We start from the raw sequence: 20288 nt of genomic DNA on the forward strand, positions 1-20288 counted from the left end.
CCTACCACTGATATTAGACTCACTGGCCTATAATTATCTGGTTTATCCCTACTACCCTCTGTTCCTGGGGATTTATCCACTTTTCAGCCTGCTAAAACCGCGAATACCTCCTCCCTTTCAATGCTAATATGTTCAAGTATGTCACAATCCCCCTCTTTGATCTCTACACCTATGTCGTCCTTCTCCATAGTGAACACAGATAAGAAGTAATCATTTAAAACCTCACCTATATCCTCTGGCTCCACACACACATTGGGCCCTAATGGGCCCTACTCTTTCCCTGGTTATCCTCTTGCCCTTAATATACTTATAAAATGCCTTAGGATTTTCTTTTATCTTGCCCACCAGTGTTTTTTCATGCCCCCTCTTTGCCTTCCTAATTACTTAAGTATCTCCCCCTACACTTTCTATACTCCTTTAGGGCCTCTGCTGTTTTCAGAGCTCTGAATTTGCCATAAGCCTCCTTTTTTGTTGTTGGTCCTACCCTTCAACTTTACAGGAACATGTTGACCCTGAACACACACTCTTTCCTTTTTGAATGACTCGCACTGGTCTGATGTAAACTTTCCTACAAGTAGCTGCTCCCAGTCCGCTTTGGCCAGATCCTGTTTTATCCTATTGAAATTGGCCTTCCCCAATTCAGTACCCTTATTTCCGGTCCATCTTTGTCATTTTCCATAGCTACCGTAAATCTTAGAGTTATGGTCACTATCCCGGAAATGCTCCCCCACTGACACGTTCTACCGGTTGTCTGGCTTCATTCCCAAAGATTAGGTCCAGTACCGTCCCTTCTCTTGTCGGACTTTCTACGTGCTGGCTCAAAAAAAGGAAATCAAGCTTACATAAGAACTAGGAGCAGGAGTAGGCAATTCAGTCCCTCGAGCCTGCTTCGCCATTAAATACGATCATGGCTGATCTCATCTCTGCCTCAACTCCACTTTCCTGCCTGTTGTCCATAACCCTTCAACCCACTAATTTAAAATCTGTCTATCTCCTCCTCAAATTTACTCAATGTCCCAGCATCCACCGCGCTCTGGGGTAATGAATTCCACAGACTCATGACCCTTTGAGAGAAATAATTTCTCCTCCTCTGTTTTAAATTTGCTACCCCTTATCCTAAAACTATGACCTCTCATTCTAGATTGCCCCACTAGAGGAAACATCCTCTCTACGTCTACTTTGTCAATCCCTTTAATCATCATATATCATCTCCATTAGATCTCATTTTTCGAAACTCTACTAAAGGCCTAAACTGCTCAATCTCTCTTCATAAGACAAACCCCTCATCTCTGGAGTCAATCTAGTGAACCTCCTCTGAACTGCCTCCAATGCAACTACATCCCTCCAAGTAAGGGGACCAAAACTGTATGCAATACTCCAGGTGCGGTCTCACTAATGCCTTGTACAGTTGCAGCAACACTTCCCTACTTTTATACTCTATTTCTTTAGCAATAAATGCCAAAGTTCCATTTGACTTCCTTATTACCTGCTGCAGCTGCATACTAGCTTTCTGCGATTCATGCACGAGGACAACCAGATCCCTCTGCACCGAAGCACTCTGAAGTTTCTCTCCATTTCGATAATTTGCCTTTCTATTCTTCTGTCCAAAATGGTCAACCTCACCCTTATCCATGTTAAAGTCCATGTGCCAAATTTTGGCCCATTCTCTTAACCTATCCATATCCATTTGTAAATTTCTTATTTCTTTATTGCAACTTACTATCCCACCTATTTTAGTGTCATCTGCAAATTTGGCTATAGTATCTTCTATTCCTGAATCCAAGTCATTAATTTAGATTGCAAATAGCTGGGGCCTGAAGACCAAACCCTCTGGCACCCCACTAGTTACATCTTGCGAATCAGAAAAGGACCCATTTATCCCGATTCTGTTTTCTGTTGGTTAGCCAATCCTTTATCCTTGCCCCTAACCCCATGTGATCTTTCTTTGTGTATTAACCTTTCATGCGGCACCTTATCAAATGTCTTCTAGAAGTCCAGATATACAACATCTACAGGATCCCCATTATCCACTTTAGTTGTTACATCTTCGAAGAAGTCTAGCAAATTAGTCAAACACGATCTCCCCTTCTTAAAACCATGCTGACTCTGATGGATTGCATTTTGACTTTCTAAATGTCCTGTTATTACTTCCTTAATAATGGATTCTAACAATTTCCCAACGACAGATGTTAAACTAACTGGTCTATAGTTTCCTACTTTCTGCCTCCCTCCTTTTTTTGAATAAGGACGTTATAAGAGCATTTTTCCAATCCACTGGAACCTTTCCCACATCCAGGGAATTTTGGAATATTATAACCAATGGATCCACTATGTCCGCTGCCACTTACTTTAAGACCCTATGATGTAGGCCATCAGGCCCTGGGGACTTGTCTGCATTCAATTCCAATAGTTTGTTCAGTACTTTCACCCTTGTGGTTGTTCTAAATTCCTCCCTTTCTATAACCTCTGCATTACCTGTTACTATTGGGATGGTACTAGTGTCCGCCACCGTGAAAACTGAGGCAAAATACTGATTTAGTGTCTCTGCCATTTCTGTGTTCTCCACAATTAACTCCCCAGTCTCATCCTCCAAGGGACCAACATTCACTTTAGCTACTCTCTTCCCTTTTATATACTTATAGAAGCTTTTGCTACCCATTTTTATATTTTGTGCTAGTTTTCTTTCGTAATTTACCTTTGCTCTGTGTATTACTTTTTTAGTAGCTTTTTGTTGATCTTGAAAAGTTTCCCAATCTTCCAGCCTGCCACTGGCCTCTGCAATATGGTATGCATTAGTTTTTTGTCTTTGTTATCCTTAACTTCCTTGCTTAGCCGTGGATGTTTTTTCCCTCTCTTACAATCTTTCTTCCTCTCTGGAATATATTTTAGATGGGAGGAATTGAATATCTCCTTAAACATCTGCCACTGCTCATCAACTGTCTTACCTTTTAGTCTTCCTTTCCAGTCCACTAGGGCCAAATCTGTCCTCATGCCTATGTAATGACCTTCGTTTAACTCCAGCATGCTAGTTTGGGACTCCAGTTTCTCGCCCTCAAACAGAATTTCAAATTCTAGCATGCTATGATCACTCTTCTCTAGAGGATCCTTAACTATGAGATCATTCATTAATCCCACCTCATTACACAATACCAAATCTAGAATAACCTGCTCCCTGGTTGGTTCCACAACATATTGCTCCAAAAAACAATTTCTAATACATTCAATGAACTCTCCCTCGAGGCTACCCTTGCCAACGTGATTAATCCAGTCTATATGCATATTAAAATCACCCATGATTATTTTACTTTTTTTTTATTTAGAGATACAGCACTGAAACAGGCCCTTTGGCCCACCGAGTCTGTGCCGACCAACAACCACCCATTTATACTAACCCTACAGTAATCCCATATTCCCCATCACCTCCCTACACTAGGGGCAGTTTACCTATCACCTGCAAGTCTTTTGGATGTGGGAGGAAACCGGAGCACCCGGCGAAAACCCACGCAGACACAGGGAGAACTTGCAAACTCCGCACAGGCAGTACCCAGAATCGAACCCGGGTTCCTGGAGCTGTGAGGCTGTGGTGCTTGCCCTGTGCCGCCCACATTATTGCTGTATCTTTCTTACAAGCCCCCTGTATTTCCTGGTTTATTCTGTGCCCCACTATGGAACTACTGTTTGGGGACCTATAGATTACTTCCACCAGGGACTTCTTTCCCTTGCTATTTCTTATTTCTACCCAGACTGATTCTGCGTCTTGATCTCCAGTGCCTATATCATTTCTCACTACAGCACTGATCTTTTCCTTTACTAATAAAGCTACACCACTTCCTTTTCCTTCCTGCCTAAACTTCGAAATACTGAGTACCCTTGGATATTCAATTCCCAAATCTGGTTTCCTTGCATCCATGTCTCCGTAATCGCCACTAAATCATACCGATTCGTCTCTCTTTGTGCTGTTAACTCATTAATTTTATTCTGAATGCTTTGTGTATTCAGATACAAAACCTTTAAGTTTGTTCTATTATCAAATTTCCCTACTCTTGTACATTTCCTTGGTGCAATATGACGTTCACATAGTCTGTCCCTACCTTTTATTTTCTAGTAACAATCAGCCTCATCCCTGACTTGCACTCCTACCTTCTCCTTTAACTTTGACTGTTGGAGGGAGGGGCAGGACTGGCAGCTCAATATTCCAGGGTATAGAACCTTCAGGCATGACAGGGGAGGGGGTAAAAGTGGAGGTGGCATTGCACTGTTGATCAAGGAGTCAATTACTGCAGTAAGGAGGGATGATATCTTAGAAGGTTCCTCAAATGAGGCCATATAGGTAGAACTTAAAAACAAAAAGGGTGCAATCACTTGGCTGGGAGTGTACTACAGACCTCCAAACAGTCAGGGAGAGATAGAGGCGCAGATATGTAGGCAAATCTGAGAGGTGTGAAAATAATAGGGTGGTAATAGGGGATTTCAACCTCCCCAATATCAACTGGGATAGTTTAGTGCAAAAGGCTTAAAGGGGGCAGAATTCTTTTTTTTTTTTTAAAGTGCATACAGGGGAGCTTTTTGAGCCAGTACCTAGAAAGTCCGACAAGAGAAGGGGGCAGTACTGGACCTAATCCTAGAGAATGAAGCCGGACGAGTGATAGTGTCAGAGGAGGAACATTTCGGGGATAGTGACCATAACTCTGTTAGATTTAAGGTAGTTATGGAAAAGGGCAAAGATGGACCGGAAATAAAGGTACTGAATTGGAGAAAGGTCGATTTTAAGATGATAAAACAGGATCTGGCTAAAGTGGACAGGGAGCAGCTACTTGTAGGAAAGTCTACATCTGATCAGCGGGAGTCATTCAAAGAGGAAATAGTGAGAGTTCAGAGCCAACATGTATCCATTAAGGTGAAGGGTAGGACCAACAAGTCCAGGGAACCCTGGATGTCGAGGGATATAGAGGATTGGATCAGGAAAAAAAAAAAAGGAGGCTTATGGCAGATTGAGTGTTGAGAACAGTGGAGACACTAGAGGAGTATAGAAAGTGTAGGGGGGTACTTAAAGTAATTAGGAGAGCGAAGAGGGGAGATGGAAAAACACTGGTGGGCAAGATAAATAAAAATCCTAAGGTGTTTTATAATTTTATTAAGGGCAAGAGGATAACCAGGGAAAGAGTAGGGCCCATTAAGGACCCAAGTGGCAATCTGTGTGTGTGGAGCCAGAGGACATAGGTGAGGTTTTAAATGATTACTTTTCATCTGTGTTCACTGTGGAGAAGAACAATGTAGGTGTAGAGATCAGGGACGGGGATTGTGATATATTTGAACATATTGGCATTGAAAGGGAGGAAGTATTAGCTGTTTTAGCAGGCTTAAAAGTGGATAAATCCCCAGGCCCAGATGCAATGTATCCCAGGCTGTTATGTGAGGCAAGGGAGGAGATAGCAGGGGCTCTGACACAAATTTTCAAATCCTCTCTGGCCACAGGAGAGGTACCAGAGGATTGGAGGACAGCGAATGTTGTACCATTATTCAAAAGGGGTAGCACGGATAAACCAGGTAATTACAGGCCTGTGAGTCTAACATCATTGGCAGGGAAACTATTGGAAAAAATTCTGAGGGACAGCATTAATCTCCACTTGGAGAGGCGGGGATTAATCAGGGATAGTCAGTATGGCTTTGTCAGGGGGAGATCATGAGTAACTTGATTGAATCTTTCGAGGCGGTGACAAGATGTGTAGATGAGGGTAAAACAGTTATGTAGTCTACATGGACTTCAGTAAGGCTTGTGATAAGGTCCCACATGGGAGATTGGTTGAGAAGGTAAGAGCTCATGGGATCCAGGACAATTTGGATCCAAAATTGGCATAGTGGCAGGAGGCAGAGGGTAATGGTCAAGGGTTGTTTTTGCAGGTGGAAGCCTGTGACCAGTGGTGTACTGCAGGGATCGGTGCTGGGACCCTTTCTGTTTGTAGTGTACATTAATGATTTAGATGTGAATATAGGAGGTATGATCAGTAAGTTCGCAGATGACACGAAAATTAGTGGTGTCGTAAGTGGTGAGGAGGAAAGCCTTAGATTACAGGACGATATAGATGGGCTGGTAAGACGGGTGGAGCTATCGCAAATGGAATTTGAGAAGTGTGAGGTGGTGCATTTTGGGAGGACTAACAAGGGATGGTAACATACAATGGATGGTAGGACCCTAGGAAGTACAGAGGGACCTTGGTGTACTTGTCCTTAGATCACTGAAGGCAGCAACACCGGTAGATAAGGTGGTTGGGAAGGCATATGGGATACTTGCCTTTATCAGCCGAGGCATAGAATATAAGAGCAGGGACGTTACGATGGAGCTGTATAAAACGCTAGTTAGGCCACAGCTGGAGTACTGTGTATAGTTCTGGGCACCACACTATAGGAAGGATGTGATTGCACTGGAGAGGGTGCAGAGGAGATTCACCAGGATGTTGCCTGTGCTGGAGCATTTCAGCTATGAGGAGAGACTGAAAAGGCTAGGGTTGTTTTCCTTTGAACAGAGAAGTCTGAGGGGAGATATGATTGAGGTATACAAAATTTTGAGGCGTATTGATAGGTAGATAGGAAGAAACATTTTCCCCTAGCAGAGGGGTCAGTAACCAGGGGGCATAGATTTAAGGTAAGGGGCTGGAGGCTTAGAGTGGATTTGAGGAAAAGAATTTTCACCCAGAGGGTGGTTGGAATCTGGAACGCACTGCCTGAAGGGATGGTAAGGGCAGGAACCCTCAACATTTAAGTATTTAGATGAGCACTTGCAAAGCCATAGCCTACAAGGCTATGGGCCAAGTGCTGGAAAATGGGATTAGAATAGTTAGGTACTTGATGGCCAGCACAGACACGATGGGCCAAAGGGCCTGTTTCTGTGCTGTATAACTCTGACTTCCTAATTTTCCAAACAGCTGAACCCTCTTTAACTGGTACTGGGTCAGTGTTAATTGCACGGTGTGCGCAGAAGCCTTTAGGATTGATTTCTGAAGATGTATGGGTGTGTAATCCTGCCATAAGCATCTTTAAAGTAAACGTTACAAGAATGCATAATTTTTCTGTTTCCTTTCATTCCTGTTCTTTTCCCTGTCATCAAAAGTGTTGCTGGCCAACTTATTCCTAGGCATCTACTAATGCTATCATGAAGAGTAGTAAAAAGGTCTGGAACAACTCTTGCCACTCCTGGTCAGTACTTTTTCCAAAACAGCACTGATGAAATCAGACTTGCCAACATGAAACAACAACTATCTGACCACTAAAATAAGAGCAAAATACTGCGGATGCTGGAACTCTGAAATGGGAACAGAAAGTGTTGGAAATACTCCGGTCTGGCAGCATCTGTGTAGAGAGAGGTCACAGACCTGAAACCTTAACTCTGTTTCTCTCTACACAGATGCTACCAGACCTGCTTAGTATTTACAGCACTCTCTGTTCAACTATTTGACCATCACTGGAATGATCCAGTTTAGCATTATTCCAATGTGCTGTGCCACCTCATTTCACCAAATTTAATTATGGTTGCGGCTGATGGTAATTGAACACCAAATGGGTTTCGTGACTTAAAAATTGTTAGGGCTCTTTATTTTGACCACACAGCAAGAGTATGTGAACTAATTTCTGTCTGTTTTGCAATGACTTAAGTATTTCATTCTATTAAATGCCAAGAACAAGGGGAGGATGGGAAGAGCGAGCAGAGAAAATGACTACATGATGGCAATTAGCCCAAAAAGTATAACTGTACCCGGAGACTTGTTGCCAAAAAGATTGTATCCTAGTGACTCCAATAAGAATCTAAACATGGGAAGAAATTGGTTGGACAGTTCACTAATAGTAAAGATGCCAATAAGCTTTTGTGATCAAAGGCAGAGTCTTCATCTTAAAAATTGAGCTGTCCAATCCATTCAGTGAACTCAGTTTTTAGGGTGTCTGCGTTGATTTTTTTTTACCTTTAAGTTTACGTTTCTTGTTCCTTAAGCATGTCACTAGCCTCAATCTCTGGAGGATTATTAACTGTTGTTCAATAAGGCCAATCTTGTGAGCAATCCATTTTCAAGCCAAGATTCAAATTTCAACATACATGTCTTTTCAGCATGTTGCATGTTCTTTTGTTTGTATATATTTCTGATATCTTTAGTAATTATTGAACTAGACTTATCATTAGATGTTATAATGAAGTTAGTGTTTATTCATATGCAAAAGCTATATTTCAGAGCCTTAAAAAGCAAAATGAGACTTGTGGTACGGCATATTATTCTAATTACTGGCAAAATGTTCTGATGAAAGTTTTTGATGGCCACGTTCCACTCCTAGTTAATTCTTTATTGTAGACAGAACATCTGGAATTGTAGAGATGAGGCATATTTCCTCCTTGCTCTTCATTTAGGCAGTGGTGGTTGAAGTGGGGGATTGAGGCAGAAAATACCCTACTAAATGCAGAGGAAGGAAATGTAGTTATAAACTGAAACATTTTGTACCAAGTAAGTAATGCTGTGATCTATAGTTGGGTGATGAACGCAAATTTACTATTTAACAGCTGATGCTGTTTAAAGCTCATTCTTCCACAGCAAAAATCTTGTCTTGAGTTGAAATGTTTTTTTTTCCCTTTTGATTCAATTTAAAATGAATCTGCCCCATGAAGGAAGATATGGAAGCCTCTCTTGTAAATTATGAACGAAATGGCTTTTCAGACACTTTTCAAATATTGATTTACAGAGGAACTCCATTTTATGTAACTGTCTGGAGGTCTGTTGGGGATAGCTGAGTTTCTATGGTTAAATTGTCCACAGGCTTTTCACAGGTTTTCCAGTGGTGGATTTCTGCTGCTATGGAAAGGTGCTAATCTTTCAGCTGTCTTTCACCACTCGCGTTTTTGCTAAGATGCATTTAGTAGTCATGATCCAATTCTATCTCTGGGTAGTCTATATTTGTATTTGGGCAGTTTGGTGAGGTTCTATTTTTTGAGAGGTAGCTAAGAATATCAATGGCATACAACTCTTCTGCTGAGACAAATAAGGCTCCAGCCAACCTGCAAATGCAAAGATTGTCACCTCAAGAGCTCAAGACTATAAAGTGGCCAGGTTTCAGACTGCCTGTGGGTTTTGCTTCCTGTCTTATAGATAAATCTTTTTTGAATGATGGCTGCATCTATGTTTGTGGTTTTTCACTGTCCTTGTTTAGGATCTAATGAACTAAATATGTTAACCCTGTAGCTACTGAATATCTCGCCTCTCCCTCCCTCTTCCCCCACCCCCCTCTGTCCCTCACCCACTCTCTTCCCCTGCCCCCACGCCCCAAAATCAAAATAGTCTCTAGTCGGTTGTGGTGAATCCTGATTATTTTTACAGGATTCCCAGTGGTGGAATTGGAAACAAAATGTTAACTGGTATCTGATTAAGGTGATCACCTTGAGAGGTACATAAGAAATAGGAGCAGGGGTACACCATGCAACACGTCAATATGATTATGGCTGATCATGGGCTTCAACTCCACTTTCCCGCCCACTCCCCATGTCCCTTGAGAGACCAAAAATCTATCTATCTATCCCAGCCTTAAATATGTTCAATGATGGAGCATCCACTACCCTGTGGGTTAGAGAATTCCAAAGATTCACAACCCTTTTAAGTGAAGAAATGTTACCTTGGTCCTAAATGATCAGACCCTTATCCTGAGACTGTGCCCCCATGTTTTAGATTCCACAGCCAGCAGAAACGATCTCTGTGTCTACCCTGTCAAGCCCCTTCAGAATCTTGTAAATTTCAATGAGATCACCTCTCATTCTTCTAAACTCCAGAGAGTATAGGCCCCATTTACTTAGCCCTTCCCTGACTGACTGGAAGTGGGGTTTACTTGATCTCAAAACTTGCTCCCATTTTTCATCTTTCAATTTTAAAACTGCAGTGCAAGTACTAACTTCTGGAACCACTTAAATTAACCTTTTATCAGGGCACCAGTTGCATTCCAAGTTATATGAAATATGGTTCCATGGGTGCTAGATTATTTTCTAATGTAAGCTTTTGCAGACTATTTGATTTTGGGGAGGGGGTGGTTGGGTGCATTTATTTATTTAGAGATACAGCACTGGAACAGGCCCTTCGGCCCACATAGTCTGTGCTGACCAACAGCCACCCATTTAACCTAACCCGACAGTAATCCCATATTCCCTACCACCTACCTACACTAGGGGCAATTTACAATGGCCAATTTACCCATCACCTGCAAGTCTTTGGCTGTGGGAGGAAACCGGAGCACCCGGCGAAAACCCATGCGGTCACAGGGAGAACTTGCAAACTCCACACAGGCAGTACCCAGAATCGAACCCGGGTCCCTGGAGCTGTGAGGCTGCAGTGCTAACCACTGCGCCACTGTGCTGCATATCTTGTCCAACCCTGTCCTTGCTCCGTATCCATATGACAGCAAAACAAGGGAAGAATATTCTGGATGATTTTTTCCCCCTAACCAAGTGCACAGGCCATTTCTAGCATTCTCATTACGACCAACTGTGATCTGCTGACCTGGGAAATTCCTGCTCTGTATGACTTGACCACTCACTGGAGAAGCTTCCTGGACCAATTGAGGAATCTGCACATCTACATCTATCCCAAATTTACTGGTCAATCCATAGCTAGATCGCTGAGCTGACTGCTACACATCAGCTTTTCTTTCTTGGTGAAGAGTGTGAGCAAATCCTTTTTCTAACTTGCCTTGCACTTGATTCAGAACTTCTTGCTAGCAATCAAATGGCCTTGTCCCATGTTATGTCTCTAATCCAGATTCATCCTCTTCCATCCAGAAGAGTTAAACTTAATGAGAAACTTGTGAAGAGCAAAACCGACCTCCTGCAGCAAACCGTTGGACGCTCAAAATAGAACTCTTTTTCATGTCTGATGTCGACGACTTGTAATTTTAGAACTTAAATTTGCATTTTTTTAAAAAAAGACTGCTCCTCTTCGCTTCCTCCTCTCACTCGCCCAAAGATATGACTTTCAGTCCTTCACTGATTTGATGTCCAGTTATGCCTTTTTTGCTACTTTTTGCTCCCTTTAGGTAACAGGTGCTGCCAACTGCTAGTTTTGTAACCCCAGTAGTTTGTGTATCATGTCCAAAAATGTTTTTTGACTTTTTCAGGTGTACTAAACTACTAACTAAAAATGGAGATGTAACGGTTTTCAAGGTAAGAGACCGTGACGAAATGGTGAAGAAAGTGATTGAACCAATGGCTTGTGAAGGGCTGCGCACCATCTGCCTGGCATACAGAGACTTTGTTAAGGAACCTGAATGGGATAACGAAAATGAGATTCTGAGTGACCTGACTTGCATCACTGTTGTTGGAATTGAGGATCCAGTAAGACCTGAGGTAAATTTGGGTTAAGTGAGTAAATAACAAAAATGCCTTTTAAACATGAATTATAAAGATCTGAAGATCTGAAAAATTGGTTATCTTGTAGCTGCTGAATTATTTCTTTCCTTCATTATTTGACAATCTGTAACTGTTAAAGTAGTGCAGGTTTGCTGCAGTTGCCAGTTTGTGCTTTTTTTCTTGCATTATTGAAAATAGCTGCTGGTCTCGAGCTGAAAACTGTCTTGTCCTGATTTATGGCCTTGGAGGGAGTGCAACGTAGGTTTACAAGAATGATACCTGAACTACAGGGGTTAAGTTACAAGGCGAGATTACACAAATTAGGCCTGTTTTTGCTAGAATTTAGAAGGTTAAGGGGTGATCTGATCGAAGTCTTCAAGATATTAACAGGAAAAGACAGGCTAGATAAAGATAAACTATTTCCACTGGTTGGAGATTCTAAAACTAGGGGGCGTAGTCTAAAAATTAGGAGCAGACCATTCAGGAGAGACGTTAGGAAGCACTTCTTCACGCAAAGGGTGGTAGAGGTTTGGAACTCTCTCCCACAAACAGCAGTTGAAGCTAGAACAGTTGTTAATTTTTAAATCTGAGATGGATAGATTTTTGTTAAGCAAAGATATTAAGGGATATGGGCCAAAGGCAGGTATATGGAGTTAGGCCACGGATCAGCCATGATCTCATTGAATGGCGGGACAGGCTCGAGGGGCTGAATGGCCTACTCCTATTCCTATCTTCCTATGTTGGTGTTTCCCAGATTGTAGCTACTTGATGTCCATGCTCAATTGTCAAACATTAGGATATCCCACTATTGATGGCGCGTTATCTTGAGTGTCAAAGAACAGCAGTACTGAAGCATCCGCAATATTGGATAATGTGCTGTTCCTGTGGCTTTACATCAGAAAGTGTTGAATTTTATTTTCTTTCTGTCTTTTTTAACAATGCCTTTAGGCTCTGTAAAGTAAGTGCTATTAATACAAAGTTTTCACATCTGCCATCTAATTAGCTTGCAGTGCATTCGCGAATGCCATTTTGTAATTGGCAGCCTTTCTTCAGCTGCACTGCCTTCACACCTTCGCGTGTTAACGATTAGCTCATCCAAACTTCTTAATTTGAGATAGCTGAGATTCACTCAAATGCTGAGTCCAGCATGACACAATCCTTTTAGTGAAGTTGGATAATATCTCCAGAAAGCCAACTAGAGCTGATGCAGAATTTTTCCTTAAAGATCCCTTAGCTTCAAACAACCCTTGTCATATCTTAGAGCCATGCCATCTCGATCCTTTCCCCTTTAAGTAGGAAGGTTCAAACATCGCAGTGTAGATAAATGTTGAGGCTAAAATATCCATGGTACAAAATTCTTTGAGACTTGAGACTTTTTTTTTTGCAGAATTTAATAATTTGAGATATAATTGATCTACATGCATACGAACATACAAATTCGAGCAGAAGTAGGCTATTCAGCCCCTCGAGTCTGCTCCGCCATTCAATAAGATCATGGCTGATCTGTTCGTGTCTCGAATTCCACACACCCACCTACCCCCGATAACCTTTTGATTCCTTTGACTAACAAGAATCTATCTACCTCTGCCTTAAAAATATTCAATGACCCCGCTTCCACCACCTTCTGAGGCAGAGAGTTCCAAAGTTGCTCAACCCTCAGAAAAAAATTTCTCCTCCTCTCTGTCCTAAAAGGGTGACCCCTAATTTTAAAACAGTGCCCCCTAGTTCTGGACTCACCCACAAGAGGAAACATCCTTTTTTTTAATTCATTCATGGGATGAGGGCGTTGCTGGCCAGGCCAGCATTTATTGCCCATCCCTAATTGCCCTTGAGAAGGTGGTGGTGAGCTGCCCTCTTGAACCGCTGCAGTCCATTTGGGGTAGGTATACCCACAGTGCTGTTAGGAAGGGAGTTCCAGGATTTTGACCCACATTGACCTTGTCAAGACCATTCAGGATCTTATATATTTCAGTCAAGTTTCCCCTCACTCTTCTAAACTCCAGTGAAAACAAGCCCAGTCTGTCCAACCTTTCCTCCTAAGACAGCCTGCTCATTCCAGATATCAATCTAGTAAACCTCCTCTGAACTGCCTCCAATGTATTTATATCCTTCCTTAAATAAGGAGATCAAAACTGTACACAGTATTCGAGACATGGTCTTACCAATGCCCTATATAACTGAAGCGTCACATCCTTCCTTTTATTTGCAATTCCCTTCATAATAAAGTATAGCATTCCATTAGCCTTCTTTATGACTTGCTGTACCTGCATACTAACTTTTTGTGATTCATGCAGTAGAACACCTAGATCCCTCAGAATTCTGCAGTCATTCTCCGTTTAAGTAATACTCTGCTTTTTTTATTCTTCCTGCCAAAGTGAACAACTTCACATTTTCCCACATTATACTCCATCTGCTAGATTTTTGCCCACTCACTCAACCTATCTATATCGGTCTGCAACCTCTTTTTGCCCTCTTCACAACATACTTTCCTACCTATCTTTGTGTCATCTGCAGATTTAGCTACCAAGCCTCATCTAAGTCTTTGATATAAATTGTAAAAATTTGAGGCCCCAGTTTCTTTTCTTTCTTTTGGGCCTCCTTATCTCGAGAGACAATGGATACGCGCCTGGAGGTGGTCAGTGGTTTGTGAAGCAGCGCCTGGAGTGGCTATAAAGGCCAATTCTGGAGTGACAGGCTCTTCCACAGGTGCTGCAGAGAAATTTGTTTGTTGGGGCTGTTGCACAGTTGGCTCTCCCCTTGCGCCTCTGTCTTTTTTCCTGCCAACTACTAAGTCTCTTCGACTCGCCACAATTTAGCCCTGTCTTTATGGCTGCCCGCCAGCTCTGGCGAATGCTGGCAACTGACTCCCACGACTTGTGATCAATGTCACACGATTTCATGTCGCGTTTGCAGACGTCTTTATAACGGAGACATGGACGGCCGGTGGGTCTGATACCAGTGGCGAGCTCGCTGTACAATGTGTCTTTGGGGATCCTGCCATCTTCCATGCGGCTCACATGGCCAAGCCATCTCAAGCGCCGCTGACTCAGTAGTGTGTATAAGCTGGGGATGTTGGCCGCTTCAAGGACTTCTGTGTTGGAGATATAGTCCTGCCACCTGATGCCAAGTATTCTCCGAAGGCAGCGAAGATGGAATGAATTGAGACGTCGCTCTTGGCTGGCATACGTTGTCCAGGCCTCGCTGCCGTAGAGCAAGGTACTGAGGACACAGGCCTGATACACTCGGACTTTTGTGTTCCGTGTCAGTGCGCCATTTTCCCACACTCTCTTGGCCAGTCTGAACATAGCAGTGGAAGCCTTACCCATGCGCTTGTTGATTTCTGCATCTAGAGACAGGTTACTGGTGATAGTTGAGCCTAGGTAGGTGAACTCTTGAACCACTTCCAGAGCGTGGTCGCCAATATTGATGGATGGAGCATTTCTGACATCCTGCCCCATGATGTTCGTTTTCTTGAGGCTGATGGTTAGGCCAAATTCATTGCAGGCAGACGCAAACCTGTCGATGAGACTCTGCAGGCATTCTTCAGTGTGAGATGTTAAAGCAGCATCGTCAGCAAAGAGGAGTTCTCTGATGAGGACTTTCCGTACTTTGGACTTCGCTCTTAGACGGGCAAGGTTGAACAACCTGCCCCCTGATCTTGTGTGGAGGAAAATTCCTTCTTCAGAGGATTTGAACGCATGTGAAAGCAGCAGGGAGAAGAAAATCCCAAAAAGTGTGGGTGCGAGAACACAGCCCTGTTTCACACCACTCAGGATAGGAAAGGGCTCTGATGAGGAGCCACCATGTTGAATTGTGCCTTTCATATTGTCATGGAATGAGGTGATGATACTTAGTAGCTTTGGTGGACATCCGATCTTTTCTAGTAGTCTGAAGAGACCACGTCTGCTGACGAGGTCAAAGGCTTTGGTGAGATCAATGAAAGCAATGTAGAGGGGCATCTGTTGTTCACGGCATTTCTCCTGTATCTGACGAAGGGAGAACAGCATGTCAATAGTCGATCTCTCTGCACGAAAGCCACACTGTGCCTCAGGGTAGACGCGCTCGGCCAGCTTCTGGAGCCTGTTCAGAGCGACTCGAGCAAAGACTTTCCCCACTATGCTGAGCAGGGAGATTCCACGGTAGTTGTTGCAGTCACCGCGGTCACCTTTGTTTTTATAGAGGGTGATGATGTTGGCATCGCGCATGTCCTGGGGTACTGCTCCCTCGTCCCAGCACAGGCATAGCAGTTCATGTAGTGCTGAGCAGGCTTGGCACTCTTGATTATTTCAGGGGTAATGCTGTCCTTCCCAGGGGCTTTTCCGCTGGCTAGGGAATCAATGGCATCACTGAGTTCCGATTTGGTTGGCTGTATGTCCAGCTCATCCATGACTGGTAGAGGCTGGGCTGCATTGAGGGCAGTCTCAGTGACAGCATTCTCCCTGGAGTACAGTTCTAGGTAGTGCTCAACCCAGCGGTCCATCTGTTTGCGTTGGTCAGTGAGTAGGACTGCAATTAGGAGGGAACCAACACCGCAAAATATTGGTTTCAACAATTGGTCAGATTATGCCTTCTGCTATGTCTTCACCTTGGTTAAAGTGTTTTTTTTTAAGGAAGCCAGATGTCTGTCTTCAGGATATACGAACCTCAAATCTCTAAGTGTGACTTTTTTTTTAAATGCTCACACTGTGCATACACACACAATCTGGAAATTCATCTGCCCATTTGAAGTAAGATGAAGATGTTATTTTATTTGCTGGACTTAGCATCCCTCTGGCTTATCTCCTCATTTAAAAAAAAAAATTCTATAAAAGGGTGGACACGAGAGCACCACCATACCATTCTGTTCCTATCAGCTGTTGGGCTGTTCCACTGCTTCAGTGCTGTGATATTTAAATTGAAGCATTTCCTCCTAACTTCAATGAGGTTTCTGCTGCTGCTCTAATGTCTGAGGTCGCCCAGCACGATGCGTGCAGAGCAAGATTTCAAACTGACAGTCTGGCCTGGGCGGAAGCATTGCTATTTTAAACATTGCAGCACTGGAGGAGTGGAGCAACTGCTGGCAGAAACACACTGGTTGAAATGAGAAAATTAGCAAATTGCAAATTGTGGTCGTCAGTCAAACCAACAAGGATAAATTGGGTAGCATGAAGCATTGTAATATCAGTTCTTATTTTGTATGAGAATCATTATTTTTTTTGGGTGGAATTCTTTCAGGAAATCTTCTTTGTGGGTAACCTTGTACACATTAGTATATTTTCACAATTGACAGTATTTGCAAATACTGGACAGTTTAGAACTGAACTTCGTTCCCCAACATCTTAAATAATTAGTCTTGGTGTAAAAACTCTAGTGAAACCTGAAAACATTATGGCAACAAGCCCATCACCTCATGTCGCAATAAAATTTATTATTTTTATACTGAAATTCTGTTAACCTGCTCAGGAATACTGCATTGCTCCTGATGTTGGGGTCTTTTCTATCCAACCATGGAAATTGGTCCTCTTGAGCAAATTTTAACAAAAATATTTTCTTAAGGTAACTTTATATAAAAATTATAGACCCCTCAAACTTTTGATTAAATGTTGTACTTGCGTTGCAAAACTAATAACCACAGTTTTTGCCACATGACTTCAAACAGTTGCCCACTAGATGATTACCTCTCCTGCATAACTCTCTCATACAACAGCTTGTATTTATATAGTGCTTGTAACGTAATAAAATGTCCCAAGGCGCTTCACGGGCATTTAAAAATAAAATATAACACCGAAACAAATCGGATATTAAGTCAGCTGACTGCTACTACCAAGGCAGGAGGAATGCACGGTTAACTCAGTCCCAGTTCTTCACAGGTCACAAATTACCCACTTACCAAAACAACAATCAATCAGTTAGATACTGTATTTGTCCACAGAATAAAGCACACCAACCAGTTTTCTTTAATAAACAACAATATTATCCATTTATTATAAACCAAATTTTAACCAATAATGAAGTAAATATATAAGTGACTTGAGATATTAAAGCCCCTTTTTTAAATTATAGCCCTCTCATATGCAACTAGTTAATTGGCCGGGGTTGGAGGGGAGATTTCTGTTTATGGCTGTTGCAAAGAAATAGAAGGAATTAAAAAAAATAACTTAGACTGCAGAGAAGTGGATATGGAAGTCCTTTGTTTTGGAGAGGTGTCCCAAAGTCGAATAGGGCTGCCACGAGGAATCTTTCCAGGCGATGTTGATGAACAGTCTGTTTTGGGTAGGCATTCAAAGAAATTCATCTACAGAAGGCTTCACATAGGTCTTGCAGTAGGTGTGCAGCAACAAAGGTTTCAGTTCTCACACTCGATGCATAGTTCTTTTCAAGATGCAAGGTTTCTGCAAACATTCTGGATTTCTTCAAAATACAGGAGGCAGTAGTACAACCTCATGCAGGCTTTTGCTTTTCAAGAGCAGGGATTCTTTGAAGAGAGGTAACAGTTGTCTGGTTTTTCTTATCGCCTGGCAGGTCAATATGCAGATCTCCAACTGCTTCTTTCAGTCCAATAACCAACTGGCTTTTAACATTCAAAGTGAAACTACAAACAGTTCAACAACAATCCTGTGACAGCCATATATCGTAGTCTGTCATTTCCTTGTAAACATCTGTCCCTTCAGGTTAGAACAGCTGCTGTGTTTACTTAAAATCACACTTTTCCCAGTACTTGTTTACTGGTCAACCTTTTGCTGCCCTTCCTTTTTAAAAAAAAAAACACCACAAAGTTCAGCTTCTTCAGTTTTAAAATATAGATTCCAGATGAATCAGTCCGCATTCCAACTATAATTTCTTAATGTATTTTACACAGAAAAACAGAAGCGCTCTGGTAACACCTCTGCCCTTGGAGAAATGAAACACCATTTTTGAATGCGTTTCATTACAATGTATAAAAACAGAAGTTGAAAACATTTTAAAACCCATTTTTCACACTGATTCCCCATTCACTCTATACTTGTAGTAAATACAATTTTGCTTTGTACCATCTTTACTCATGTACTCAAACAAAGTTCAATTTGCGATAAAGCATCTGCAATAACACTATTTTTGCCCGAACTGTGGACAATCTTTAAGTGATGGGCTGCAACAGTGAACTTCATTGTAATATTCTAGGTGTTAAATTTTTCCACAAAGTTTAGTGGGTTATGATCAGTAGATGCCAGTGTTTCTCTGTAGTCATGGTGGACATACTTCAAAATGCTTAACAGCCAATAATAGATCTAATGTTTCTTTTTCCTCAGTGGAATATCTTTTTTGGTGTCAATTTTAGTTTTTTTGAAAAAGTGTCTCACTTGTCTTTTTGTGACTGATTCATCTTGTAACAGGAGTACACCAACCCCCAGGTCCCTAGCATTAATTGCTACCTTGAAGGGCTTAGTGAACTTTGGAGCAGCCAATTGGTTAATTAGTCAAAATGGCCTTCAGCTTTTCAAAAGATGCCTGGCACTCCTTTGACCACACTACCTTGGTTTTCTTTTTCTGTAGCAAATCTGTTAGTGGAGCAGCTACAGTGCTGAAATTTGGTACAAACTTCCTGTAGGAACCACACATCCCCAAAATCCTCATGATATCTTGCTTCATCTTAGGGGTAGAGAACTCCACCAATGCTTGTACTTTCACCGTTCTTGGCAACGCTTGTCCTTGCCCTACTATATGCCCGAGGTAGGTCACTTTCGCTTTTGGCCCGGTTTACCACGAAATCAGCTGCTTGTAATTTTTTAAACAGTTGCTAGCTGTTTCAAGTGGTCCTTCCAAGTGTTACTGTATACCAGCACAGTTGGGAACACTCACTACCACTTGATTCATTTGTCTCTGAAAGTTTTCCAGGGCATTTTTTAGCCCGAATTGCATCACTCTGCACTGGTAAAGACTGTCTGGTGTGACAAAAGCTGATTTTTTTTTTTTAGCTTGAGGTGTTAAAGGATCCCTTTAACAAATCTATCTTTAGAATTGCTTAAAATAGAGACATGTTGTCGAAGCTTTTCGTCTTGCACTCATCAGGACAATAAGCAAGAATAACCAATGTAAGGGAAAACAACAACTTATACTGCATGAGAAGAGAGTGCTGATTGGTTGGCAAGTGAACTCTGGTAGAGGCGTTGCCATGGAAAAGGCACCAATTTACGGTGACATTTAGCTGCCTGGTTTAAATTTCAAAGAAAGCTTGGCAGTTAACTGTCTATCACTGTAAGACGAAAAGCTTCGACAACATGTCTCTATTTTCAGCAATTCTCAAATCTATCTTTGTAAGAAACATGGCACTGCCTACTCTCAATACAGTCTTCCAAGCGAGGGATCAGCCTTTGTTACTGCATTAACTTTTCTGTAGTCTATGCAAAGTCTGGTTGAACCATCAAGTTTAGGCACTAATACTGTTGGTGAGCTCCAGCTGCTTTGACTGGGTTCAGTTAGGTGGTTTTCCAACATGTATTGGATTTCTGCTTTTATTTGGGCCTGTGTGTCTGGACCTAAATGGTAAAGATGCCATTTTATAGGAATGGATTCCCATACATCCATATCATGTGAGACTCAGGTGGTGCAGCCTGGTTTATCCCTACAGATTCCTTTTAAATGCTGTGAGTACTCTTGTTAGGTCTTCTCTGTGTCTAAATATGAAAGCATAGTGTCCAATCTTCCTAACAATTCAGTATTAGCTAACCGAATAGTAGGAGATTCAATTTGAGAATTGTCTAGGCCTCATCCTCACTATCCCTTTCATTCTTCATGGTCCCTACTACCTAACATACCTGTGCTTGCTTATTCTGCTCCGGGCAATAATAATGTTTTAACATATTGATATCCGGCGATCTGGGGTGTTAACCAAATAATTTACCTTGCCAATTCTCTTGACCACTTTATACGGACCACTGAACCATGCTTTTAATGGTTCACCCTG

The 20288-nt window shown here is 42.1% G+C and overlaps 1 protein-coding gene across 5 annotated transcripts in view; it reads left to right on the forward strand.

Moving 5' to 3' along the window:
* Positions 1-20288, forward strand: part of LOC137383922 (plasma membrane calcium-transporting ATPase 1-like) — a 274484-nt gene that overhangs the window by 199344 nt on the left and 54852 nt on the right. For all 5 annotated transcript variants that reach the window (XM_068057310.1, XM_068057309.1, XM_068057314.1 and 2 more), the window contains one exon: positions 11134-11362. In XM_068057310.1, the coding sequence (XP_067913411.1) occupies positions 11134-11362 (229 nt within the window). The remainder of the gene's footprint in view (positions 1-11133; positions 11363-20288) is intronic.

This window comes from Heterodontus francisci, chromosome 25 (genome assembly GCF_036365525.1).
Source record: "Heterodontus francisci isolate sHetFra1 chromosome 25, sHetFra1.hap1, whole genome shotgun sequence".
Lineage (NCBI taxonomy): Eukaryota > Metazoa > Chordata > Chondrichthyes > Heterodontiformes > Heterodontidae > Heterodontus > Heterodontus francisci.